Source organism: Coffea arabica, chromosome 8e (assembly GCF_036785885.1).
Source record: "Coffea arabica cultivar ET-39 chromosome 8e, Coffea Arabica ET-39 HiFi, whole genome shotgun sequence".
Lineage (NCBI taxonomy): Eukaryota > Viridiplantae > Streptophyta > Magnoliopsida > Gentianales > Rubiaceae > Coffea > Coffea arabica.
This window is the reverse complement of record NC_092324.1, coordinates 34,501,634-34,529,479: the sequence shown is the minus strand read 5'-3', so window position 1 is coordinate 34,529,479 and position 27,846 is coordinate 34,501,634. Positions and strand designations below refer to the sequence as shown.

The window sequence follows — 27,846 nt, the reverse complement described above, 5'->3', positions numbered from 1 at the left end:
CCAAGGGGAGAATTAGACAAGGTCTAGCACAGGACATAGGTAGAATACCAAACTGAGCATAGTCAGTTCGTTCTTGTATAACCTCCCCCTTGTAAATTGGCTTTTGAATGAATGAATCTTTATTTCAACACTTAGCAAAATTTTCCATTTATGTCTTTCTTGTCATAATGTCTGAATACACTTGTGCGAATAGAATCCTAACTTATTCACGCTCGAACAGAAGACTTGGGAAAACTAGTATTCCTATTCGAACAGACTTGAGCAAGCCGGTGGTCAACTCGAAAAGACTTGTACGAACTGACTTTTAACTTAAGCAAAACAGTTTGGACCATACATGAACAAAGTGAATAAGTTCTAACGGAAAAGTCTCAAATTGGAATTATGCCATGTTTGCGGGACTTCTTCTCCATTAAGGTGAGCTAACCTGCAGTAGCCTACCCGATCTGCCTCCTTTACCACATAGAGACCTTTCCAGTTCGGATCTAACTTGCTCGTTCCCAAGACCTGACTTACTGAATTTTTTCATAGAACCAGATCCCCTGACTTGAAGGAGAGGTGTCTTGCCCTGGCGTTATAGTGTCGCGCAACCTGCCCCTTATACTTGGCTATTCTTATGAATGCTTCTTCCCTCTTCTGTTCGAGCAGGTCCAAGTTGAACCGCATCTTACCTTCATTTCCCTGGGCTATGAAGTTCTGCACCCTGCCTGATGGTAAGCCAATGTTTGCCGGAATAACCGCTTCTGCCCCATAAGTTAAAACAAATAGAGTTTCTTGGGTGGCAGTTCGAGGTGTAGTTTGGTAAGTCCAGAATATGCTAGGCAGTTCGTCCATCCATCCAATTCGTATAGACCCTATTCGAGTCTTTAACCGTTGCAGGATAGTTCTGTTGACATTTTTCACCTGACCATTAGCTTGAGAGTGTCCCACGAAAGTGAAGTGCTGCTGAATCCTGAGCTCGGCGCACCAATTTCGGAAGGAATTTTCGGCGAACTGGCGACCGTTATCTGAGACCAGAGCTCATGGTAGGCCAAATCGGCAAACTATGTTCCTCCAAAAGAACTTCTGGACCGACCTACTGGTAATGGTATTGAGTGGTTCAGTTTCAACCCACTTAATGAAGTAATCCATTGCCACCACCAGGTACTCGTAATGTGAGGGCCCGAATTTTCAATTTAACTTACTTTTATTTCATTTTACTGGTTTATTTAATTATTTATTTATCCGTTTATTCTAAATAATTTATTTCATTCATTTTAAATTCATTTATATGGGACAGTGCCTCATTTACATTTTTAAAATGTTTCGTTAGCGAATTTCATTTTTCTGTGGATCGTTTAGCGAGAAATAGTAAATGCACGTTTTTCGAGAAAAATTTTGTCCGAGAGTGCAATAATCTTGAAAAATTAAGAATGATCAATAGTAGACTAAGAAAAGTTAATTGAGAGATTAGATGTGAATGAGTTAAGTTAAGCTCAATTAGGAGCACTAATGGCTCACTAATCAATCGTTGACTTTTAGGGCCAAGAGCACCTTTATGTCATTTCTCTTGTCACTCAATCTAGTCACCCAACTACCACACAAACACTCTCTTTCTTTCCTCTCCATGGCCGGCCCTTCCTTTCCTCATTTCCCCTCAAAAAATTTCAGCTTGCTTCTTCCATTGTTGCTCCAAGAAAGCTCTCTACACTTGCTTCTTGTCTTGGGTCTTCATATAAGTTTGGAAGAGGATTTGATCAAGGAAGAAACTTGGTGATTTAGAAGCTCAAATCCTAGTGTTTAATCTTCTTTTGGCAGCAAGATAATCATCCAATAAATCCTCAACTTTTCCTCTTCAATTCATAGTAGTAAGTTAGTAGTTAGTTAGTAATAGCAAGATAGTTGTTGGGTTGTTGATGGATTCACAAGAATCTTGACATTAGGTAGTGAACTTGAGGTGACTTGATAGGTAGAGGTCTTGAGATATGGTGTTACTTGAGGTGACTTGTGTGTTTATTGCTTGTTTGTTACTTGCTTTGATGAGATATGGTGTAGTTTGAGTTGGAAAATTTGGAAAGAATGATAGAAGAATGAAAGTGCATGCTATCTGATTTTTGTCCTGTTGAAACCTTCATGTTAATTTTGAATTTTGATGTTATTTTGGTGCAATAATACTTGATACATGTTGGTGGTTATGTGTATGAAATATCTCCAAAAAAGCTTTCCATTTGGTTGTGTTAAAGTGGATAAAAGTGAGGAAGAAATCTGGAATATTTTTGATCAGGTGGCACCAACTAGTGTTCACATTTTTCGTCATAACTTTCTATCTGGGAGTTGAAATTGAGTACCGTTTGTGGCATCCAAAACTAGATTCTGAGAGCTTTCCATCGGTATAAAATATATCTCCTAACTCATTTCCTATGAGCCGTATTGAACCGGCAAAGATGACTAAAATTCTTCACTGCTTGCATCCGAGAAATAGTCCTAATTGCAGTTTGTAGCTCAATTTTGCCTATCGTGCAAACTAAATTTTAAGACAGTTCCTTCTAGTGAATTATATTATTTTGAATCTAGTTTTCAAACCCATAAACCACACTAAATTTTGAGTTCTGTAGCTCTAGTTATGATCGAATTTTGAAACGCTGTCAAGCATTCAAAATTGGAAATTTTGAAAACAGGTTCCAAAATTCAGTTTTCTTAAAACCATTGTATCTTGATGTAGGAAGGTCCGAATTGAGTTCTGTTTCTTGCTTTTGAAATTAAATTTAGAACTCTATTAGTGGTATAAATTTCAAAGACTGGTTCCACTTCTACGAATTTTGCCGAATTTCCAAACTTCACTGAATTTGCAAGTCTGTTTTGCTCTATCCTGTCTAGAACAGTGAATTTGAACTAAAATTTGAATGCTTTTGAATTGGAGTCTAAGAAAAGTTCTTCTAGAAATTTTTAGTGCTTTGAGTCTAGTTTCCAACGGTATAAAGGTTTCAATTTTTGGACTTACGAAATTCGAGATACAATTTTTTCTAGCGCCGCTCTAACCTGGAAATTTTCTGTTTCAAACAAATACTCCTTTTAAGAACTTTTCACCTTCCTTTGCAATTGTTAGACTGTTTTAGGTGTAATTTCGTGGTTGAATACATGGTTCCTTTGGAATTTTAAACTTTCATTTCAAATCTTGGTTTCTGAAAGTTAAACCTCTCTTGATGCATTTTCTTGGTCATATAACTCCCTTGATTTATAGCACCTCTCTTCATACTTGAATTAGGGACTTCAACCCCTATTCTTATGGCCTCAATTTCCATGAGTTTGAACTCTAAAAAGGAAGCATTTTAACTATAGTAGTTCTTAGTGAATTGCACTAGTTTTATACTTGAACCTTGGAAGCTTAACCTTGACTTTTACTATGAAAATAAGTGGAGTTTTGGATCTGTTTGACTCCATTAGTTTGAAAAATATGAACGCTCTTTGTATTTTAAAGTTGGATATGAGATTTGAAACTTTTGGAAAATGAAAACCATTTACCCTTTTTTCTCGATTTCGTGCCGAAAGTGAAAATGGTACCTTCTTTTGGAATTGAGATTTATTTATCACGACTTGAATCAAAAAAACGACCTTTGAGCTGTCTTTGAGCATTATTCCAATGTTTTAGCTAGAAAATTTTATTTAACTTGACTCGAACTTGTGATTTTGAGAGTGGGTAGCGAGAAAATATCTTTCTTATTAATCTTGGTCGAGCACCTAGGTATTTGTGATTATACATGTCTTAGGTGGTCACGAAAACGCAGAAGAGCTCGTCTGACTACTCGCTTCACTCTTGTTTTGCCCTTGACTTGTGGTAAGTGTCAAATGCATGTTAAATGCTGATGTGATTTAAATGTTATTTGTACAAGTGCTATACATGATACGTGAATTTGCCGAGACAAGGGTGTACTTTATCGCCCTTGTCCTCTCTCTCTTCTAATTATATGATACTTGTTACATTAATATATATGACTTATGCTTGTACATGAACCTGTTTAACTCGTGAGTTCTGAGCGGAAGCGTGTACCACACCCTATTCGGGTGGGAGGTGCCTCTCATACCGACTCAGTGCTATAATTGGTTCTCTGAACGGAAGTATGTACCATACCAATTCGGGTGGGAGGTGCCTCTCATACCGATTCAAAACCATAAATAATTCTGAGTCAATTTGAGCGATGTCTCATCAACCACTTATACTTTTGGGGGGCACCCCAACCCATTGGCTAATCTCGTAACTTAAACCAGCAACGGTTTGGTCGAGAAGTTTGGTGAATTTTGAAAAATATTATAACTTGATCTTTTAAGATCTCACTAGGAATACTCGAATAGTATCGTCTCTTTATACGTGTTTGGTTCCGAATCCAAGTGGGTGTAAGTTGGATGGAGGAAGTAAGCGAAGCACTACGGTCGTGTTACTATTTAGGTTAACGGAGGGTCAAACCCCGATGGCCCAACTTGATCGGAATATGGAAATAGCTCCTGAGAACTCCTGTATCCTTATTGTGTGTTAATTCCTACTTGTGCACTCAAATGAAATGTCATGTTTAAAAGTTGTTTAAAGCATATTATTTGATTTATTGTGGTAATTGCTTGCCTGTTTATTTTCTTGGCCTTACTGAGCGTTCGCTCATCCCATTAAGTTTGTTTTCCTTAACAGGTTTTGGAAGTGGATTGGTGGTTCTAGACTAGCGATCTGGTGGATGCTAGTATACCTTTTGTATGAACTTTTAATGGCTCTTTAAGTGTAATTTTTGTTATTGTTGGAGGGTAGATTGTAATCGTAACTTTTAGCTTTGAAGTTATGGCTTGTATGTTCGAAATACTTTTATTTAAGTCGATGGTTGTTTTGGTGGTTCTATATTAAATTTGAACGAGTACATGAGTCCCGACGAGAGTTGGACAAGCGTTCCACTGATACCGTAGGGTTCACCCTAGGAAAAGGTGGGGCGTCACACGTAACCTCCTGGAGCTCGAAAAAACGAGCCAAGCAGGTCTATTCCCCATTGAAAAAATGGCTACGGGCTCTGAAGGGGAACCATCTCCTGAGTTGGAGCGTGATGAACTGGTGCGTGCAATTGCATAACCTGTATTTAGCCACCAGTTCGGCTAAATCTCGGAAGATGGTAGGCCAGTAGTACCCGAACAGCATTCCTTTTTTTGCCAGAACCCGTAGGGCAGCATGACTTCCGCAGATGTCATCATTTATTTCGTATAGGATGTAGTCCTCCTCCTCAGGCGTCACACTCCTCAGCCACGGATGTAGGTATGATTTTCTTTATAGTACTTCATCCGTGAGCGCATACTTCTATGACATGAGGAGGATTTTCGAGCCTCTACGTTGTTCGAGGGGAGCTCTCCGTTAACTAAGTACTGCACGATTGGGTCTATCCATGAGTTCACTACTTAGATCACTGTTGTGTCCAGCTGTTCATATGCCCGCCTTTTGACGACTTCTACCAATACTTTCTTGTTTAACGTGCCAAACGAAGTGGAGGCCAGCTTGGAAAGGGCGTCGGCTCTTTTATTCCGACTCCGAGGAACCTATTCGAGCATGAACCACTGGAACAGACTTCTCAATTCATACGCCTTGGCGACGTATCTCTTTAGCGGCTCTTCTTTAACTTCGTAATTCCCTAAGACCTGGTTCAGTATTTGCTGCGAGTTGCTGTAGTCCCTTATCGATTCAACCCCCAATTTTTTGAGTCACTTTCATTCTCTTAATCAGAGCCTCATATTCAGACTTATTATTGGAGGCTCTGAAGTCGAATCTCAAGGCATAAGCTAGCTCTTCCCTCATGGGGCTAATTAGGAGGAACCCGACTCCGCACCATTCATTACTTAAAGCTCTGTCGATATACAACGTCCAGGTTGGGATGGCCTGTTCGGCCGCCTCTTTGGCCTGTTCGGCTTCGGCCTGTTCAGTACCAACCCGTCCTGTTGTCTGTTTGGCCCCTTATAGTCCAAATGAGATACCTTCCGCTATGAAATCAGCCAGTGCCTGGGTCTTGATGGTTGTCCGGGGCTGGAAATCAAGGTCATATTCAGACAGTTCTAAAACCCACTTGACCATCCTCCCTGACATATCAGGTCTGAACAAGATCTGCTTCAAAGGCTGGTCGGTCACCACCACGATAGGATGAGTCTGGAAGTATGGCATAAGATTCGTGCTGCGTGAACTAGCGTTAGGAGATATTATTCCACCGCGGAATACCTGATCTCAGCCCCTTGCAGAGCACGGCTGACGTAGTACACCAGCTTCTGGATTGTCTTCCTCCCGAACTAACACCACGCTGACTGCCTTCTCTCCCACAGTTAAGTAGATGAACAGAGTTTCGCCATGACCGGGAGAAGTTAAGGTCGGCAACTTGGCGATATGAGTTTTCAGTTCGTCAAATGCTTTTTGGCACTCAAAGATTCACTCGAATTGGGGACCTCTTCTTAGGGCCTTAAAGAAGGGGAAACCCCGAACTGCCGATTTCGATAGGAACTTGTTCAAGGTTGCCATCCTACCTGCTAGTCCTGTACTTTCTTGATATTTTTGAGAGGAGTCATATCCATGATGGCCTTTACTTTGTCAGAGTTGGCTCTTACTCCGTCTTTGAATATCATGTGTCTTAGGAATTTGCCCGACCTGATCCCGAAAGTGTATTTCTTAGGGTTCAACAGCATTTGCAATCTCCGAAGGACGTCGAATATTTCTCTCAGGTACGTGATGAACTGATCTTAAATTCTGCTCTTCACCAGTATGTCATCCACGTAGACCTCCATATTTCGGCTTATTTGATCCTTGAACTGTTCATCAACCTTTGATATGTCGCACCCGCGTTCTTTAATCCGAATGGCATAGTGACATAGTAATAGGTACCGTACTCGGTGATGAATGAGGTTTTCTCCTGATCTTCCTCATCCATGACTATTTAGTGGTACCCTTTAAAGGCATCTAAGAAACAGAAGATCTCATATCCCGTAGTTGAGTCCACGAATAGGTCTATTTGGGAAAGAGGGTAGCAATCCATTGGGTAAGCTTTATTCAGGTTGGTGAAGTCTACACACATTCTCCAGCCCTTGTCATCCTTTTTTACCAACACAAGGTTGGCCAGTCAGGTCGGGTAGTAGACCTCTTTCATGATCTTTGCCTCTAACAGCTTGCCTACCTCTTCCTTGACGACCTCATTCCGCTCAGGCACAAAGGTCCTCTTCTTTTGCTTCACAGGCCGGATGCTAGGATCTACGTCCAGCTTGTGAACTGCCAGTTAGGGCGGAACCCAGGGCATATCGTCTGCACTCCAAGCGAAGATTTCTACATATTCTGCCAGAAGGGATTCTAACACCTTTTTGGTCAGTTTGCTCAAGCATGAGCCGGTTCTGACCACACGATCTGGTCATTCTTTGCTGACCGAGAGTTCGAGCAAACCTTCATCCGTCTCTAGTCTTTTTTTTTCTCTGCTGGCTCCCAAGGCTCTAAGTAGGCCACTTGAGCTACCAGCTTCTCCTTGCACTTGAGAGTTGCGATATTGCAGGCCCGAGTTACCTCTGGATCCCCTAGCACCTCAGCTACTCTCGCTGGCGTGGGAAATTTCATCCTAAGGTGCAGAGTTGAGCAAACAGCTCAAAGTGCGTTCAGGGTAGGCCGCCCCAGGATCATATTATACGGCGATGGCTCTTTCACCGCCGCGAAGTTCACCGGGATAGTTCAGATTTCGGTGACACTCCCACCATGACCATAAGAGTTATCATTCCCTCAGATTTTACCGGTGGACCTACGAAACCAATTAAGGGAGTTCAGATTGGGATGAGCTGCTTGTCTTCCAGTTGCAACTCTTTAAAAGTCTTGTAGTATAGCACGTCAATGGCGCTCATATTATCGACAAATACCTTCTTCACTTTGTAGTTGCACATTATGACCTCTATCACGATGGCCTCATGGTTGTTAGAGGCGAGAGAAACTGTGTCATCAAGTCCATAGATGATTTCTTCGTACATCTTCAGCCACTTGCTCGGATTCTCTCCACTAGCGAGTGGGCGGTTGTTCCGTCGAGCTGCATGACTGTCACCTCCGACAGGTCCTTCTGCTATGGTATTTATTACTCCCGCCAAGTTTTGGGTATCCTGTTCAAGAGTTTGGTCTTTGCGACCTTGGGGTCGATCTCGAGAATAGTTCATACCTTTTCGTTTGTACTCTCTTCGTCTCTGTTCAATTCGTCCGTTCCGTATGAACTGTTTCAGGTGTTCTCGTTTGATCAGCTCTTCAATGTCTTTCTTGAGGTCCCGACAGTTCTCGGTATCATGTCCTACGTCCCGATGATAAGCACAATACAAGTTTTGATCCCTTCTACTTTTATTATCAACCAACTTTCTAGGAGTTCGTGAGAGACCTTCCTGCTCCATCACGGCGAGAACCGGAGCCTTGGGTGTTATAAGGGGAGTCCATCCCCTCTCTCCTTCAAAGGCCCTGCTCTTTGGCAGACGATCCAGCGTATTCTTTCGCGGCTGACCAGGTCGCGTATCCCCCTGATCCGTGTTCTTTCTTCACCTTTCGTCCCTCAGTCTTTCCTACGCGGTCTTCAAGCGATTGGCTTCTTCTGCATTAGCTTTCTCGTGAGCTCAGTCCAGCATTTTTCGAACTAACTTGGCAGGTTTTTCAATGAACTCGGTGTATAGTTTTTGCACGCGCAATCCATTGATGAAGGCGGCCATGACAACTTTGTCGTCCCGATTTCGGACCTGGAGAGACTCGTTGTTGAACCGCATCATGTATTCACGCAATGACTCCTCAGGCCTTTGCTGAACGGTCATCAGGTGAGCATTGCTCTTAGAGAAGGCTCTCGACGAAACGAACTGAGCTGCGAACAGGCGCGCGAGCTGACTAAAGGATCGGATTGACCTAGAGGGCAACCCTTGGAACTATTGGCGTGCCTTTCCTTCCAAGAACGTGGGGAAGGTTTTACGTTTGACCTCGTCGGCAGCCGTTTGTAAGCGCATGTGGGTTAGAAACGCGAATATATGATCTTCCGGATCCGTAGTCGCGTCGTAGGATTTCATAGTAGGGATTTTGAACTTAGCAGGCAGAGGGTAGTTCTCGATGTCCGGTATAAAGGGAGAGAAGGAATCCTTGTCCGTCTCCGGATCTAACAACAGATCCAGTTCATCTCGTATCGGGCACTCCTCTCTCCTCAGTGAGTACTCCCTTCGAGGAATTCTCTGAAAGGACTCAAGGTGACCTGTTCGAGAGTTCCAGTGGGAAGGCTCCAGAACTTCTATCTATTCACGCAAGGACTCCTTCCGTGCCCGCTTTTGTCGAGGGCCGAGGCTTCCCGTTTGAGATTCTGAAGGCTCCAATCTTCCCACCTTCTTGCCCCTAGGCTCCGGGTCTTGCAGGTCTTCAGTCCGACCCTTCAAGTAGTTCACAATAGCCTCGAAAGTAGGCAGATTGTTTGCCACCGTTTGCACCAGTTGTTCAGGCTGGATCCGCGAGAGCTCCGTCCCCTCGTCACCAAGAGTTGGTCCATGATAGGGATTTTGGGGGTTGTTTCGCTCGTTCCCCTTGGATTCATCAGCGTTTCTCTGAGATCTAGTCCTCGGCATATTTCGCAAAGGAGAAATTGCGTTTTCCACAGACAATGCCAATTGATGCGACGGCTGAAAGCACGATTCAAACTGAGTAGTAGCAGGCTGAGTGAACTGAGAAGGAACGAACTGGTACCAGCGAGATGAGCGAACTGACCTGCATGGGGATGAACAGCGGGACTAGTTCCCCGTTGTGACTCCGACGATCAAGTCAGTAATAGCTAAGAGTGGAGCAACAGTATTGATTACTGTAGATGGTGTACCTTGTGTTTGTCTTGTTGTGCTATACTTATAGGGCTCTTGGCAATAGTTTCCTTATAGGATTATGAGCCCTACCAGAGAGGAATTCCTCTTAGGGCTCCGTTTGCATGCTCTGAAAGGTTCGGGAGCTGCAGCCCACTAGGCCCATTCCGCTGGGAGGCGGTGGCTTTGCCCGACTGGCCTTTCCTAAGGACCGAGCTGACTCACGCGAATTGATATGTCGCTTGTCCAAACTGACACGTGGCCATGGCGGTTTGGCCCCACTACAGAATGTAACCTTCCTTTTTTACCTCTCTATCCACAAGAAAATTTTGTATCGTTGATGACTCAACCCAAAAGAGATTATATTGGCTAGAATATTATAGTTAAGGGACTAAATTAGTCCCAATTAAACTTTAGGGACTTGCAGTTTTTGTTAAATAGTTTACGGACCATTCTGGTCTTTTGCTCTTCTTTCAAATCCAGAATTGTGTTCTCGGTAGTCATGGCTCACATGATCCAACACAAATTGGTTGTCTTTTTACGTATCCTTAGTAGTAGTAATCTGCTGGCACAATTAAGAATTAATTTTCATTATTTGAACACATTGTTTACATATTACTTTCTTTGATTGATCAAAATCCACGCCAAGAATTATGAACCGACGCACAAGTATTTCCTTTGGGTGTTTCTGTGCTTTTTCTTTTTCGATCATGACCTTAAGTTATCATCTTTTGATTGCTAGGGCACTAGCAAGTTATATAGGTGATACATGACTTAATTGTATTATTTATTTTGTCAATTTTGGTGCCATGCCTGTGGATGCTTGGTGTTATGGCCATGAATGAGGAAGAATATATTAAGTGATTAGGTTTCTTGTGACATCTCAGTAGCATGTTTAATTCTTGGTCTTTTGTCCAATGTAATATAGGAGCATATGATTTTGCTTAAGTACTCCAATCCCATGGTTGTAACTTCTTGGTGCGTGGCACAATGTTGAATTCTACAATTGTTGAGGTTTACTACAAGTTTTAATTTGAAGTCATTTAGAACTGGTTTGGATGAAATTTTCAAGTTATTAAAGTAAACGAAAAAAAACTAAGTCATAATTTGCTTTGCAGTTTAATCAAATTTTTTCTGCGTTTTAAATAATTGACATGTTGACAATGAAGTAGCGCAGCCTAACTCGTAAGACGCTTCACCAGTAACTAATAGGTCACAGGTTTGAGTCATCAAGGGCCATGAGTGGGAAGCCCCTGTTGATCCTCTTGAATACAAAAAAAAAATTTAAATAAAAAGATAATTGGAATGTCTTGATGCGGGAGAATTGCAATTTTAGTTCCTAATGTTTGGCATGTGTGCCAAATTGATTCTTAATGTTTCGGCCAAACAAATCTAGTCTCCAAAATTTGTAATTTTAGGTAAATTTAACACACTTAGAAAAAATGGAACAATGAATAATGGTCAATATCAAATTATCATTAGTCAACAACTTTGATATTGCACTTTTGATCCATAATATTTTGATTTTAAATAATTATATTTTCTTTATTTTTAAATAGTGATATTAAGGGTTTTAGCATAAATTGAGATGCAAATTAGAATGAAATAGCATTAAATGGGTAATAATAATTCTAATTAAACTTCTTTTTCTTCTTTTTATTTTATTTCGTTATTTATGCTAATAATATATCATTTTTATTATTTTGCATAATGAGTCCCAAATAATTAATTGACAATGAGTTTTATTATTTTTATTCTAATAATAATTTAAAAGATTAATTAAATATGCCTTTAAAATACGAGGAATATATATTTTTTGTAAATTAATTTGAGTTTTTTTGGCATTTTAATAGGTTATTAATTGAATTTGAATGGAGTTGGTATTTCATACATATTATATGAATCTCTAAATGATTATCAAAATACATAGATATTAAAATAAATGCATTAAGACTACAATATTAGAATGTTAGTTTTTCAATTGGTAGGAAAGATAACAAAATAAAAGATTTTTTTAAAGAATTCCTAAAACTACTTCACATTGATACTTACCTTCACTAGTTTTATAAGTACAATTGCTAACTACAAGAATTTGAAGCGTACATACACAAGATATACAACAAATTTTGTAGTAGTAATTATAATAAACTTGGATTATAAAATTTGCTTTCTCCTTTTCTTTTTCTACTTCATGTTTTATTTATTATTGGTATATTATCATCCATTTATAACTTATTTAATAAAGATATGCTATCTAAGTTATGATTATGTTGTGCCAATATAAAGTGTTTTAATTAATAGTGAGAAACAGTAATATACACATATCATATCAAATTTGAGACTAACTATCTAAAAGAAAAGAAACATATGATATATTATTAGTGTGAATAAATGACATAAATATTAAAAAAGGAGAAAAAGAAGTTTAACTAGAATTCTTGTTACTCATTTAATATTATTGGGTAAAATACACGGAACCCCCCTATGGTTTCGCAAAAAGACACGGAACCCCCCTATCGTTTAGAAACATACACATAAACGCCCTAAACTTCATAACTAAAGTGGAAATAGACTTCTTAACCGGCTGAGTTACCGGCTGCAGGTCGAATACCCAAAATACCCTCATTTATAATAGAGAGGGAGAGAGAATGAGCAACTGACTCTTTTCTCGTTCATCCTGTGTAAGAAAAAAAACCCTAAGACAAGGGATTTGTATACTAAATTGTTGCTGAAATAGCGTGAATCTGAGTTGAAAAAGCCGTGGCTGCATTCGATCGCAAAGAAGGGAGTGACAGATTGGTGGTTGTATCTGATCGTGAAGCTGCATTCGATCGCGAAGAAGGGAAAGACAGATTGGTGAGGAAATCTGATCGTGAAGCTTGTTCGACATTTCTAGGTAAGAATCAGAACTTATTGTTCAATATTCAGTCCATTTAATGTTTAGGATTTGTAATCATTTTCCAATTTGTTTATTCCTTTTCCACATTACCCCACATTACCCCATATCTGTCATTTTTATAGTTGGTGGCCCATATTTAGGTGATTTATCAGAGAAAATGGGGTTTAAAAATGTAAAGATCTTAACTTTTTTAGCTTTTTTTTGGAGAATGTGGGTCTTTTTTGGAGTATGTGGTTGATGTCAGGAGGAAATAATATGTGTCGGGTTTGGATTTGACTACAAATCAGATTTCACTTAATAATCTGATTGTTGTTATAACTAATTGTTGTTATAATCTGAAAGTGTGATGTAGCTTAATATAGTTTATTAATCTATATTTGAATTCTAAAAGTGTTGATTAAATAATTTAGGTTGGGGACCATGTCAGATCCTTTTAGGACAGTGGATATCCACATGCACTATGGTGGGCAGTTTATACATCATCCCAATATTAGGTATACAAGTGATTTAGTGAGAGTGTTTCACAATTGCGACCCTGATGAGTTATCAACATTTTCATTATTCAACCTGTACTCCAAAATTGAAAAAGAAGCGGCATGTGCAAAATTTTGGTATTCCATTCCAGACCATGATGTGGATGTAGGTGTTATACCAATAAATGATGACGTGGACATAGAATTGTTGACTACCTGCTATGAAGGGCTTCCTTATATGCATATATATGTAGAGGCAGGTCAGACGCCTCTCAAAATTATCTCACCAGATGGTAAGCTCTTATTCGAAAGAGTGACGAATGATGGTCCACTTGCTTTACCGTACAATGAAGGTTCTTCAGAGATAAATTCAGATCTGACTAGAAAAGGTGCTGGAGCTTCACAAAATCCCTTTGAACCAACTGCTGTAGATGATTTAGATGGCCCAACTGCTGTAGAAACTAATGATGGCACACAAAATCCCTTTGAACCAACTAAGAAAAACAGCAGAAAGGGTGGTAAAACTCCATCGAGGAAGAGACAAACTGTGGTGCAACCTGTGAAGAGGGCAGCTAGAAAAATTGTCAGAAAATTATTTCAGCAAACAACCAGAATAGATGCTGTCGACAGCCAGCAAGAGGTTTCTTCAATGAATCAAAGTAAAGAAGAATGTGAAAATCAATGTAATTTTGACAGAACCTCTGTTGAGGCCAATCAAGTCAACAATGAACAATATTGTGACTTTGACAGAACCTCTATTGAGAAGAATCAAGTCAACAATGAACAGCAGCACCACAGTGATGGAAACGAAGAACCTGATCCGGATTGGTTGAGAGAGGGTCTAGAATTTGCAGAAGATGAGGACATCTTTGCAACTGCTGGTTCAACTGTACCTCAAACAAATCAGCAAATTGGTGACTTGAATGAGCAGCAGCAACAACATCAGCAACCACAAGGTGAGGAGTCCACAGCACAGCATCAGCAAACTGAAGACTTGAATAAGCAGCAGCAACAACATGAGGAAGAACAAGGTGAGGAGTCCACAGCACAGCATCAGCATGGAGGAGACCAACCTATTGGCCCTGAGGAATGGAATGAACCTGTGACTGCAGATGAAGACTTTCTATATTCTGGTGATGAAAATGGGCCTGACTACTCATATTTCAATGCTTCAGTGGAGTTTAACAAGCCAAATTTTGAATTAAAGGTTGGGAAGAAATTCACTCATTTTACAAAATTTAGAGAAGCACTTGTGGAATGGAACATTAGAGAGGGATATGAAGTTTTATATATCAACAATGACAGTTGGAGGATAACTGCCAAATGTGCAAAAGGATGTTCTTGGAGGATTCATGCAAGCAAAGTTAATAGGACTGACACTTTTCAAATCAAAACACTAAAGGGAGAGCACCATTGCGGTAGAGAGTACACTAACAAGCATGCAACCTCAACTTATCTGAGCAGAAAGTTTCAAGAGAAGGTTCGAGATGACCCTAATTGCAGCTTGGATGGCATTATTAATGATGCCAGAAGAAGATTCATGGTTAATATAAGTAGCAAAAAAGCATACAGGACTAAGAGGAAGGCCAGGGAGGCAATCAAAGGTTGTGATATGGAGCAATATGAACGACTGTGGGATTATGCTGCCACGGTTAGACAGTCAAATCCAGACAGTCATATAGCTATACAAATAGACAGGAGGTCTATTGAGGAAAGGGCAACATTTCAGAGGCTGTTCTATGGCTTGGGTGCTCTTAAAAAAGGCTTTCTTGCAGGTTGTAGACCAATCATTGGCCTAGATGGTTGCTTTTTGAAGGGGCCCTTTAGCGGTCAGCTGTTAGCAGCACTTGGAAGAGATGGAATGACAATATGTTTCCCATAGCCATTGCCATTGTTGAAGCAGAAAACTATAATAGCTGTACTTGGTTTTTGAAGGAACTGATTACTCATATTGGAAGGGGCAATGTAGTGTCTTATACCTTCATTTCTGACAGGCAAAAAGGACTGGTACATGCTATAGAGGAGCTATTTCCTGGTGCAGAACACAGATTTTGCCTTAAGCATCTGTTTGAGAATTTTAAGGCAAAGTTCAAAGACAGTGAACTGAGAGAATTGTTTTGGGCTACTGCATCAGCAACTAATGGTGATGATTTTCAGAGAGCATTGAATACTTTGGAGATAGCTCAGCCACAAAATGGAGAGAACCTTACTGCTGCTGGTTGGTTAAAAAGGCTGCCATATCACTTGTGGTCTAGAGCACATTATGGAATGGCTGCTAAGACTGATATTTCAGTCAACAATCTGAATGAGAGTTTCAACAACTACATTTTAAAAGCAAGAGACGAGTCAATTGTGACTCTTCTTGAATTTTTCAGAAGAAAGTTAATGCAACGATTGACATTGAAGAGGCAAGACATGGAGAAATATGGAGGCAGATTGTGTCCAAACATTGTTGAGAAGCTAGCCAAAAGTGTAGAGAAGAGCAGACATTGTATTGCTATATTTGATGGTATTGAATCATTTGAGGTTGATGGTTTCAACAGAACCTCTGTTGTGAACTTGCAACGTAGAAGCTGTTCATGTGGTGCATTCCAGTTGACTGGAATTCCATGTGTGCATGCTATTTCTGCCATTCAAAGCATGCGGATGAAGGTTGAAAACTATGTCGATGAGTGCTATAGTAAAGAGGCATACTTAAGGGCATATGCTTATAGCATTGGAGCTGTTCCATCTAAAGAACACTGGATTGATAGTGGAATGCAGCTGTTAAATCCACCATTTGTGAAGAAACAACCTGGGAGACCTAAAAAACTTAGGAGAAGAGGTCCGGATGAACCGAGAGATCCACAAAGAGCTTTCAAAAAGGGGTTGCCAGTATACTGTAAGAGATGTTTAAAAGCTGGCCATAATAGGAGAACTTGTAAGGAACCTCCTCATCCCAAATCCAAGTTGTACAAGGTACATTTAAGTACTTGAATTTTTCTTGCACTATGTACTCTTGATAATTATTCCAACAGTAAATTTTTTACTCTGGTTGCAGGCTCCAGCAAGCAATACCCAGCGAGGGGCAAGAACAGCTTCCACTTCAGCCCCAACCAGAGAAGCACCAGTGCATCAAGCATCTCAGCAAAGCAGCACTGCTGCAGTTACTGATAACAACCCCAGTTCTCGATCCAAAAGATTTAAGAAAAATTAGGATCAGGAATGTTATTTTTAGAACTTGTGTCCATGTAAACAAGTTGTAATGGTATATATGCTATCTTCAGAGCAGACATTGTATAATGGATTAACATATTTTGTAAGTGATGCTCTTTTTTGTAATGACATTATTGGCATTATTGCTCTTTTTTGTAATGCCATATATTGGATTGTGGTTATCATATTATGACTATCTAAATTACAGTTGGTTCATGAGTAAACAGGTTGTATGGTTATTATCTTTCTTTCAGACAGGAATACAAATCATGACAAAATTTGAAATTTTTTCATAAACTAAAATCATTACATTATTTGGTACATCATTATACTGCCACTAACCAAACTACTATTTTCTATAAGCAACAATAACTAGAGATAAACAACAAATAATAAGAGACAAAATCATTATCACTTTCAACATCCCCACAGTGCCTTCAACCGTGCTCAACTTTGCATGTAGCCCCGACAAAATGTCACCATTGTTCACAGCCAGCATACCTTCATTACTGTTCACTCTTGGAGAGAACCCAGAACTTTCGTCTAATCTTGTTTCTGGACTTTTACTAGTACATTCAATGCCCATTCCATCCCTTCTTAGAGGATTGCACCATGCCCAAAAGGAGCAGGATTGATCTTCACAAATGTAATACAGCCTACCTTTTGAGGGTTTGTTGGACTCCACGATCTTGATTTTTGCTCTTTTCTTGCAGAAGCACCGAGACCATTCATACCTTAGATCTGTCAAACCTCCTCCAAAATTTGCAGAAGTGGACATGACGACTTCGATATACTCAAAAGTAGATCTTCTCCCTTTTTCCTTTCACTCTTTGATAGCTTCAAATCTATTTTCCCCTAATATGTAGTGCCTTCTATATAGCAACTGAAGGGTAGCTTGGGAATGAAACTCACAATCTTTTCAAAAGAACCTCGCTGACCCATCATCAGTAGTTCGCTCAGCCGGTTATAGGTCTATTTCCACTTTAGTTATGAAATTTAGGGCGTTTATGTGTATGTTTCTAAACGATAGGGGGGTTCCGTGTATTTTACCCAATATTATTTCATTCTAATTTTCATCTTAATTCATGTTAAAAATTAGAAAAATATAATGATTCAAAATCAAAACATTGAGGATCAAAAGTATAAAGTCAAAGTTGTTGATTAACGGTAATTTGATATTTACCATTAGTCATTGTTCCATTTTCATTAATTGTCCTAAATCTCCATAAAATCATAAATTTTGGGCGCTAGATTTGTTTTGGCCAAAATATTGGAAACCAATTTGGCACGCAAACCAAACATTAGAGACCAAAACTGCAATTCTTCCCGATGTATATGCACTAATAAGACATAAAGTTTGTGGAAGTCAACCTAGGAATATTTATGAAAATTCAAGTGCTCAATTAGATCGGATATTTAATGATATTTTAGTCTGTCAAGAAAAATGCCTAGATTCCATGTCATCCATGTCCACTATAAAATAAATAAATAAATAAAATGCCTTTAACTAGTTTGTCATCCAGGAAGGGTACTTAGAAGTTTTTAGTTTGAATCTTGTACCTGACAGTTGAGGGTGGGAATGATATAGAGAAGGATAAAATGGTTGAAGAAACATAAACTTAAGTCCATTTACGTTACTTTAAAGTGCCAAGATTCCTCGAGTCTTAAATCATAAATAAATACTGTCATATCTTTATTTTTTTAATAAAGTGAGAATAGTTCATAAATGTTTAGTATTTCATTTAATTTTCAAATAATTGGAAGAGGCCAGAGTTAGTAAACTTTTATTTCTTCCCTCTATATATGGCAAGATTCACTCCTACATCCTAGCTGATTGACAAATAGAGCATTTAATCTCATAATTTGTAATTTTGTATGCTGTTGTCGTACTGTATACCAGGCTAACATATGTATTTTATTGTGTAAAAATTTATTTTCATCTTTTGTTATGGTAATGAGAATAATATGAAACTTGGCGTTCAAAATCAAAAGAATAATATGAAACTTGGTATTCATTAATTTGGATAGAGAAAATTCCTAATACCTTCATAGTTTTTTTTTTGGATAAATAAGAAAGATTTATTAATGAGACTATTAGAAATCGCCCAGCACAATGTTTAACAAAATCAGGAGGAGAGGTCGATAAAGTAACAAGAATTTGCAGATTTTACGTAAGAAGCCCAATACCTTCATAGTTCATTTGGTGAAATTGAAATATTATAGAGGCAATTGCGAGATTCCAACGACATAGTTCACGAAGAGCAAAGTAAAAACAATCATAGTTTCCTTTCTCTCTTTCAAGTGAACATGGCCCGTGAACTAGAATTCAAGAACTGCGTTAATCCAGCACTAATTTAAAAAGCCGGGCAGTAGCCAAGCAGTCCTAGACTGCTAAAAACATTTGGAGTCCAGTTTTGAGTTCAGAAGGCCCATCTATGTATACCGAAGCTGGAGGAATCCCCTAGGCACACGTGTCAAGGCCAAGTTGCCCTGTTCGAACTCCATTCCCGAACTGAACTGAGGTAACAACTATATGTTATCCAGAAGCGGCAACATAAATCCTAAACTGAGACCCCACATGGAACCCCAAAAGCCGGTAACTTTTGGAGTCCACCCAGGAGCTTAAAACCCACACTAACCCCCCCCAAAGAACCGATGTGGGAACCTGTGACGAGGAACCCCACAGCGGGAAGCCCAACCTAAGGCCGAACCCCCCCCAGGCTTTGAATAGTGTGCTCTCAGGGTCTTTCAACCTCGCCGGCGGTCTTTTATCTGTTATCCAGAAGCGGCAACATAAATCCTAAACTGAGACCCCACATGGAACCCCAAAAGCCGGTAACTTTTGGAGTCCACCCAGGAGCTTAAAACCCACACTAACCCCCCCCAAAGAACCGATGTGGGAACCTGTGACGAGGAACCCCACAGCGGGAAGGTAACAACTATCTTGGTGTGGGATAACTTGTTTTTGGGATAAGATCAAAACTTAAGTTCAAGGAGGACTTTACTTTTAGTGACCTAGTAGGACTTATGCTCTCGAATGGAATAACTACTAGGAGTAAGAGGATAACTCTGAGTACCTTCATAACTTATCATGAGAAATCGTATAAATAATGGTGGATTGATTAAAGAAAAGGTACAATATATAATATATTTATTGTACTCTGTATTCTCGCTGACTGACTTAATCGTCGGAATCATAAAAGAGAGATAATCTCATTGTTCGGCCCATTGCAGATCAGATCAGTTATACTAGCCCAGAATTCTGCTCGGGTCATGCTCCTTGGCAGACTCTTCATATACATTACTTTGAACTTTCATTGATTTTGACTTACCAGGAAACAAGAAAAAAAAACACACTCACACAACAGAAAAGAAACTAAAAACGTCCTAACAATCTAGCAAATAATCATTGGAGTTGACTCACTAGCCAGAGATGGGTTCTTAGAATTTTTTTTCACTATCAAGTTCAAGTTTCGAATTCCATATTTGACAGTTGAGGTAATAGTTAGAGGAGAGAAGAAGTAAAAAGGTTAAAAAAAAAAAAAAAAAAAAAAGGAAAGGAAACAGTTAACGGAGCAAACTATAAAGGTGAAACTCGTAAAAAAGTGTGAAATTTTGTAAATTTCAACTGAGATCTTTAATTCCGGTTACTATTCATGCTGTCCCATCTTCTCAATCTGGTCCCAGGACGGAGACACATGTTATGGCATCTAGTAATTCATCTGATTTTTACAATGTGACAACTTTTTCATCTAATCAATTGAAGATAATCTTTGTCATTCTTTGCTTAATGTTGCTGATAGAAAATGTACGAGTTCTCGTTATGAAGATTTTTGTTAAAAAATAACGACACATGTGTACATCTTGGGAAAAATTCTGCAAAAAATAACATTTTCGTTTATTTAGAACATCACAAAGAGCTTGCACTAAGTACTTTAAATGGAATATGCTTATAAATTTTCTTGTTTCATATATAGTAAATCTACCAAGAAAAGAAATGGAGTGCTTAAGTGATAATCCATCGTGGCATGGGGGCAAACAAGACTTTAACCAGTTCAATCAAATTGACACTCCCAAAACATGCAAATGTAATTATTATTTGCTGTGTATGAAAGCGATTCCACCCAAACGTGTTTCAATTTACAAACATGGCATGTAGGATTAAGAGCATATTGACTAATTAACCCTAAAACAGGACAAATTTTGATCCCAAAAGAAACACCTAATTTCGTTGTGGCTAAACCAAAACGCATTAAGTAACAATAACTTTATTAACTTCAATCAGGCCGACAAATTATAAAAATGTCATTATACAGCCAATTTTCTCATGCAACTTTACAAAGATTATGTAAACAACCCCTTGCCATCTATAAACAGGAGTCGTGGGCAAGAATCCATAACAAATTATTGCAATTCAAATGCAAACTAGATTGAAGGCTATCAAAACATGGCAGCTAAAAGATATCCAAGTTGTAACTTCAGTTGTTCATCGAACTTTAAACTTTGTTACAAGTGTGTAACCCCAATATTAGCAGTGATTTTACACGCATTACATTTATCAGGGGATGACAGGACAAACACTAGCTATCAACACATACCAGATACTCGACAAAGTGTGCTCACTGATTCATCCAGCAGGAATGGAATTTCCAACAAATTAGAATGGCAAACCTAGGTAAACACTTGAAAAAGAATCTAACAGCTGCTACAGACTACCACATCTGATGAACTCATTTGCAATTGAAAGAACCCCTGAAAAATCAACAAAAACCTGTTATTTCGGTCCCAGCTGAACAAGCAAAGAAACAGTTAATTTACACAAAAGAAAAGGAAAAAGAAACAAGAGAGAGCAAGACATGAATAAAGATTTTAAAAAAAAAAACTGAAAAATGATGAGCATCGTAATATGCTGTATGTAGACGAGGGGGCAGTCCCCTCCATCTCTTTCTCACTCTCTTCATCTCCCCACTCTTCTACACTATTTGCATTAACCTCAATAGGAGAGTAAAACAGGCATCTAAGCTCCTTCGCTACCCAAAATGAAGGAAAACCCTAATGGTGCGTGGCAAAGACAAATGGTGCGCCCAGAATTCTTGAAGAACTCACAGTAAATAGTCATTCTACTTGTGACAAAAAACAGGAAACCAACAGAAAGAAGCCATCCTGAACTGCTATATCATTTAGAACAGACAAGAACCCACTCCAGTCATGCAACAGTCTTGCGAAGCAATTAGTGATAGTTAACATAGAAAAAGGAACTGCTTCAAGTTAGCTACTTATCATAATTTAAGACAAATATTCGGCTATGTTCTTGCAGTGCCATACCGAGCTTTACCTAAATAGACAAAATGGCTTCATGCCAAAACTAAAAACAAGAATGCAAAGCGAGGATGAGGAATGGCAGGTCTCATCATATTCTCTGCTCTTTGTCCATTTTCATCTATTTACGGAAAACAACTTGCTCTAGATTGCAGTTTGTTGAAAAGATGCAACAAAAGGTTGTTAAAAGGACAAAGCCCTAAAAACTTGGATGACAAATAGCATAACTACATCCTGACTCTGTTGTCATATAATTGAGTCTACTTGGGGTTTTGGCCACCCCCAAGCGGGGCCGGGGGGGGGGGGGTGTTGCGGTGTTAGGGAAGAAAACGAAACGAAAAGAATCACCTTGCGTAGAAGAAGAAAACAAAGCAAATGAAAGTGTGTAAAGACCAAGAAACCATCACAGAAAAGAGGAAAGTACTGGAAAGACCTCAAACGTCATCATGTTCACTAGGGTCCTGAAACTTAGGTATTTGTAACCATACGTCTTACTCCAAGGGTATCTTTCACAATGTCTACGCTCGTGCACTATTACCACCCATGTACACGGAAAACATTGGTTACCAACTAGGTAAATCGACAAGCTTTAGCCCAAGAAGCATGCCACAGAAGCAAGCCAACTGCAATTGGCATGCGTAACACACCAACGTAATCATCAATATTCAATCATTAGTAAACCCATGATCTAAAATCTTGACAACTGATCATAATCACTTCAAAATTCAAATTTCCGTACTCTTTTACTAATTCCAATCATCTCAACTCTTAACTGTATCTTTTGCCACGTTCATAAAAGTTTTCTTTGATTGTGAATGGTTATTACTTGTGGAAGGTGGCACAAATATTGCACCATAGTCCTGCTGTAAACAGCCTGTCTTTAAATTTTTCCAGTAGCTAACTAAAAGGTTGGAATACAAACCTGAAAGTACTTGATCACAAACAATCATAATGAACCTAATTTTATAAGTCTGGGTCAGAAAAGGGCCCACTGGCCATATTTGCTTTCAAAAACAAGTTCTTCAGCAATTTCACTAAGCCGTCTTCAGCAGCAAGTTTTAGTAGAATATCAAGTGCTTCTGGTCTCTAAGTCAGATGTCTAACTTAAAAATGCCAAATAGGGCTGACAGCCATATATTGTTTTGGATTTCAGATCCCCTTTTATCTTATATGATTTTTCCAAGTCCTCTTCAGCAACAAGTCTAAGTAAGAGTGCTTCTGGTCTCCTAGTCAGATTTCTCAGAGAAAACAGCTATACGGTAGCTCTGTTAGTGAGGCTCATGTATTTAAACATATTTATTAGCAATGATCTCAGACCACTCATAAGGGTGACACCTAAGATCTCATATTTTCTCGTCTCTAGCTTCTTACAGCATTTATGCCCAAAAATGCCCCATACACATATAAATTAAGCAAACAACCATCATATTTCTCAAACCACCAAATATATCACAACCATGTTGAAGTATTCAAACCTAGCACCTTTTCCTGCTAAAAACAACATTTCCCTTCCCTCAAGCTTCAAAGTCATAGAAAACACTAGAGGCTGCTGCAGTAACAATTTATACCATGAGCAAAGCTGCAATGGTGCATTTTGGCCTCCAGGTGTCCTGTGCATTAAGTTATACTTGGAAATCATGTCTCGCATTTATACATGGCTATTTGGCAAGAAACCAAAGAAACCAACCATTAATTGGGAACCATTTTACAGGCAAAGGGTGTTTTGCAAATTTCAGAGCCTTGTAATACAGCTGTGTTCATACAAGGTTGATGTCAGACGCAACAACTTATACTAGACTCAAGCTTCCTCAAAAACATTCCACTAATCCATTAAAGTATACACCTATCCATAAGGAATGAGCTAGTCTTGGAAGCCAATATTACTTATGAACTAATGAAAGACTGAATTCGGCTTTACTTTAGAGGCAGCAACCATATTTGACTTGAAGACCAAAAGCTTGACTTTGGTAAAATCCAATGACATCATCCTAGCTCAACAAAAGAATTGCTCCACAAGCATAGTTTGTGACCTATTTCAACACATGTTGAAATGACCAAAATAACATTTGCCTATAAAATAGGTCGAAATCAACTCCAGGTTGGAGTCTTGCCAAATAACCACATTAGCATGATAATCCAACTTTCCCTTCTGGTTCTGATATTTCCCATATCTTCAAGTATAGTCATTTACATGATTTCTCCCCAACTTGGTACTACTTATAAAGATAAAATGTTGCTAGAAATCATCGGTCATCCAGGTAACGATTTGATAATGGCCAGCTTTCATGTTTTAACAAATATTTCTAGGTGGCTGATTAATAGCTCTCTTTGGTGAACAAATGCCTCCTTTTTACAACCCCACCTTTTGTTCCTTCATTCTTTTCGAGTTTCATGTACCGTTTATGACAATAAAGTTGTGTTCTACAGATGTTCAGCAATGTGGCATCCCACCAGTTGGCAAACAGCAATATTGGATCACTGCCTTCAAGCCTAACATTGTTTCTGCTGACATGGAATATTCCTTGAGCTTTTGAAGCCCTAAAGAGTCTCCAAGTAGTTGCAGAGTTAGCCTTGTTTTGATTTTTATGTTGAAAGATCCTGCTTCCTCAAAATGTGTAGCATAATGTCAGAAAGGCCATCCTTACTCAAACTTCTCAAAGTCAGTTTTGAGACAAAAACTAGCCTGTGTTATTGACTTACTAAGAATAATCAATGAGCCATCAAATTAGCACCATAACTACAAAAGCACAGTTTACATTAGAGTAACAGCATTCATTCAATTATCAGAGCCACATTAAAGTGCAGACTTCGGCTAAAAGCACAACAGGGTGCACGTCAAGCACTCTGTCATGAATGAGCGCAAATACAGTGGTCCAAATGCTTCTGCAGTGCAAGATCAGGTGCACATTAGTATCATTCTTTTTTTCCCTTAACTATGTGATCTCTCTCTGTGTGTCTACTATTTCTGTGTTCGCCTCATAACCTTTCACTACAGTTAACTTAAATGATAAGCAAGGGTACCAAAGCTCTTGCACAATACAGCACGAATTGTTTGCCCCACCTCTCTTCCATTCCTGGTTTTTAATAAGACATTCTCCCTCTCAACCTTGCAAATGGACGCTTAGCTCACTCTGGGGAGTATAAATCAATATGGCCGCAATTCTGCTGACCCAAATCTGTCAGATCTGCCCAGTTCATTTATACTTGTGCAAGATCAAGAAGAAAGTGTTTAAGAGAGAGAGAGAAGAGTGGAATCATAATCAGAGTAAGACAAAACTCCTTAGAAGTTATGTACCAACAAACAAAATTCTTGATAAGTGGTTGGTGAAGAGGAATGGTGAGAAACCATTTCCCAAACACTTTATTGGTTTTTCTTGTACCACAACAATTCAATATTGATGCCGACCAGCAAATGGAAAGAGACTGAGATGGAATGTCGGACTCTTCCATCCATCAAAAAATAAACTTATAGTTATAAACAGAATTCTAATAACCCAACACCTCATTAGATAATCGTCTAATGCACTTCATGGATAAGAGCATATACCTTATAGAAGGGCTAGTACTTCTCACGAATTTTATAGACTCTGCACATTGCTTACATAGAGGATTCAACGGTTAATTAGAGTAAAGAAATTGAAAAAAAAAATCTCATTTTCCAAACTTTCTTCTGCACCTTTACATGCTTAAGTTTAAAGAGATGAAACTCAAATTAGGTGAACAAAACTAGACCCCTTAAGAAAGTTTGCATCACAAGTAGACCACTTTGACTTTGACTATCAGATAAGGGACACACCACCACCCCCATGGTTGCTGAGAATGATCAGAATTTCCCAAAATCAGGAAGCACATTTAGTTCTATCAATGTGTTTTTCTTAAAGACAGGGATATACCCTTAAACACCACCTTCCTCCTCCCTCTTCTTCCCAAACCAACTCTGCCACCAGAATATACCCAAAGATCCACTACCACACACAGCCAGATAACGCACAAGGCAACCACATGTAGACACTTATATCTCTCATCACAGACATACATCTAAAACCACTTGCAAGGAGAGACAATTGCATGCACAAATATATATTTTGAGAACTAATAATGGATAAGGGCCATAAACAAGTGGCATAGCTTGACGCTTAAAAAGATCCAAAATTACCAGATTCATGTTCCCTTGAAGGTATCAATTAGTAATTTCAGCCTATTGCCAAGATCAAAACAATAGCTCTCAGTTAATGAACCTAGTCCAGTAGATACACCTCGTATACTAATTTGATAGTTCCCATGTCAATGTATATGTAAACATTACAAACCTCCCCAATCTTATAGGAAAAGGAAACTATTTCTCTCTTTTGAGTTTTTTCTCTAGATCAATGCAGAACATCTCCAGCAGAGCCATCTTTATCTCTATGTCCATTTCTTTCCTTCCCAGTGTCCATGGTAGCACCGAGCTAATGATCCTGCTCACTTTCTATATTCCCTTTTCTATGTCATATTGCCTTCTCTACGATTGGCAAAAACAAAATAATAGCTTTCTTCTCCAATGTCCTTCAAATTTGCTAATCGTACCATTATTAAGTGGGAAAAATTTAAATTGTGTAATCAAATTATTAAAACTAATTGCATTTATACCTTTTCTGTCACAGAAAATTTCAAAATTGAAGCCTACTGATGAACATTCACCAACTAACATAGATTGCTTTAGTCTTATATCATGTGCTTTGTCAACTTAGACATGCTTGTCATGTAGCCACAGATGTACTCAACTAGTTTTTAGCAGCTCAATTAAAGCTAGAACTCAAAACACGACCATGATATCAACTATGAAAGTGAGCATTTGCGCCCAGATTTCAATTATCATGTGATATACATTCTTTTCTCAAGCGCTTTTGTACACCAATAGTCATTCAAAATCAACTTGTACACAAACATTACAAAAGAATTCAAGCAAATTAAACTATAAAGGAACAAAAAAGACAAATCAACTTTGCCTAAATACCAAGACAAGCTTAATAAAGTTGATGTTTTGGAAGTTAGAACAGGAAGCACCTTTCCAGGGGTAACGAGTTAACAAATTCAGTAACGAAAAACTTAAAAATTCGTTTCATATGTTTAAAGCTAATGTGCAAAGTCCCTATATTATGAGTTAAAAGATCTCCGAAGTAGTCATTATTTAAGTAATACAACACCCCAAAACAGTGCAAATTTTATTAAAAGCTACATAAACATCAACAGTAAAAAAAAGCAAAAGTATAATTTAAATCACCGAAATTAAAATTAATTGTTCTACAATGTAATTAATTTTCTCAACTACAAATACAACCCTAAAGATTGTGAACTTCACCTACGCACTAGAAAATATCCACTACATTTTCCTCAAATTTTCCATATTTTTTTCTTTCTCCTTCACAAAATTTAGATCCAAATGGAGCCTCACTAGTAAAAATAAAGAACCAAATTTGCTGAAATTAATGGAACATAAATCGAAGTAACTGTACTCCAATTCAAACCAAAAATATGCAAAGATAGAGCATATAATCAAAGTAAACTACAGTCCAACAGTTACAGAGTGCTCTTTTTACCTCTAGTTGATGAACTTTTATGAAGTAACTCATTTTGTATTTTTCGTATCCCTAATGTTTTTTGGTCCTCTGCGGCAGTTTCTCTGTTGCCAGCCTATAAATCCAATAAACCTAGAACACCCAAAAAAAAAAAATCTTGGGTTTTAAACAAATTTTGAAGAATGAAAATATAATTGAAAAGAACTGAAATTCTTACCAAAGCGAGGACATGGGCTGCTATGAGAATGACAACCAAAAGGGGTACGGCTTCGAGTATCCATGGTCGAGAAGAAATTTGTTCCTGTTTCGTCATTTTTTTTCTTTTTTTTGTTCTACATACAGAAAGTTTTGTATTAAATGTTCTTCTTCCTTTTTCTCCCCTTCTGTGTTGGGGGCTTTTAGAGCGAACCGGTGCGGATGTCTTTAGTTGGTAAATCGATTAGAGAAAAACTAAAACACCATTTTGGGATTTTAAGCCACTTTTTCTTTCCTCAAAATTTAGGCAGTGTTTGAAATAAAGTAACATATAGGAAAGGAAGGGAAAGCAGAGAAAATTATTTCCATCCATCTTGGTTGGAATACAAAAGGGCAAAAA

At 38.6% G+C, this 27,846-nt stretch overlaps 2 protein-coding genes across 2 annotated transcripts; both read right to left on the bottom strand.

Moving 5' to 3' along the window:
* Nucleotides 1–522: 522 nt before the first annotated feature.
* On the bottom strand, nucleotides 523–6,154 carry LOC140012744 (uncharacterized). Its single transcript, XM_072061038.1, has 2 exons — nucleotides 5,971–6,154; nucleotides 523–1,004 (listed from the first exon to the last, which is right to left on the bottom strand). Exons 1-2 carry the CDS (start codon nucleotides 6,152–6,154, stop codon nucleotides 523–525), a joined length of 666 nt encoding a protein of 221 aa, XP_071917139.1.
* A 14,472-nt stretch (nucleotides 6,155–20,626) lies between these two features.
* Nucleotides 20,627–27,846, bottom strand: LOC113703342 (uncharacterized). The gene is made up of 3 exons (XM_072062167.1): nucleotides 27,469–27,846; nucleotides 27,273–27,383; nucleotides 20,627–21,126 (listed from the first exon to the last, which is right to left on the bottom strand). Exons 1-2 carry the CDS (start codon nucleotides 27,562–27,564, stop codon nucleotides 27,324–27,326), a joined length of 156 nt encoding a protein of 51 aa, XP_071918268.1. The 5' UTR covers nucleotides 27,565–27,846; the 3' UTR covers nucleotides 20,627–21,126; nucleotides 27,273–27,323.

Bases quoted from the DNA above. Each gene is read 5' to 3' on its own strand.
- LOC140012744 (XM_072061038.1), bottom strand. From the start codon at position 6,154: ATGCCATACTTCCAGACTCATCCTATCGTGGTGGTGACCGACCAGCCT. The intron at 1,005-5,970 runs GTATCTCATTTG...CTCTGGTCTCAG, and splicing joins GGCTGATTTCATAGCGGAAG to ATAACGGTCGCCAGTTCGCC.
- LOC113703342 (XM_072062167.1), bottom strand. From the start codon at position 27,564: ATGACGAAACAGGAACAAATTTCTTCTCGACCATGGATACTCGAAGCC. The intron at 27,384-27,468 runs GTAAGAATTTCA...TGGGTGTTCTAG, and splicing joins CAGCCCATGTCCTCGCTTTG to GTTTATTGGATTTATAGGCT.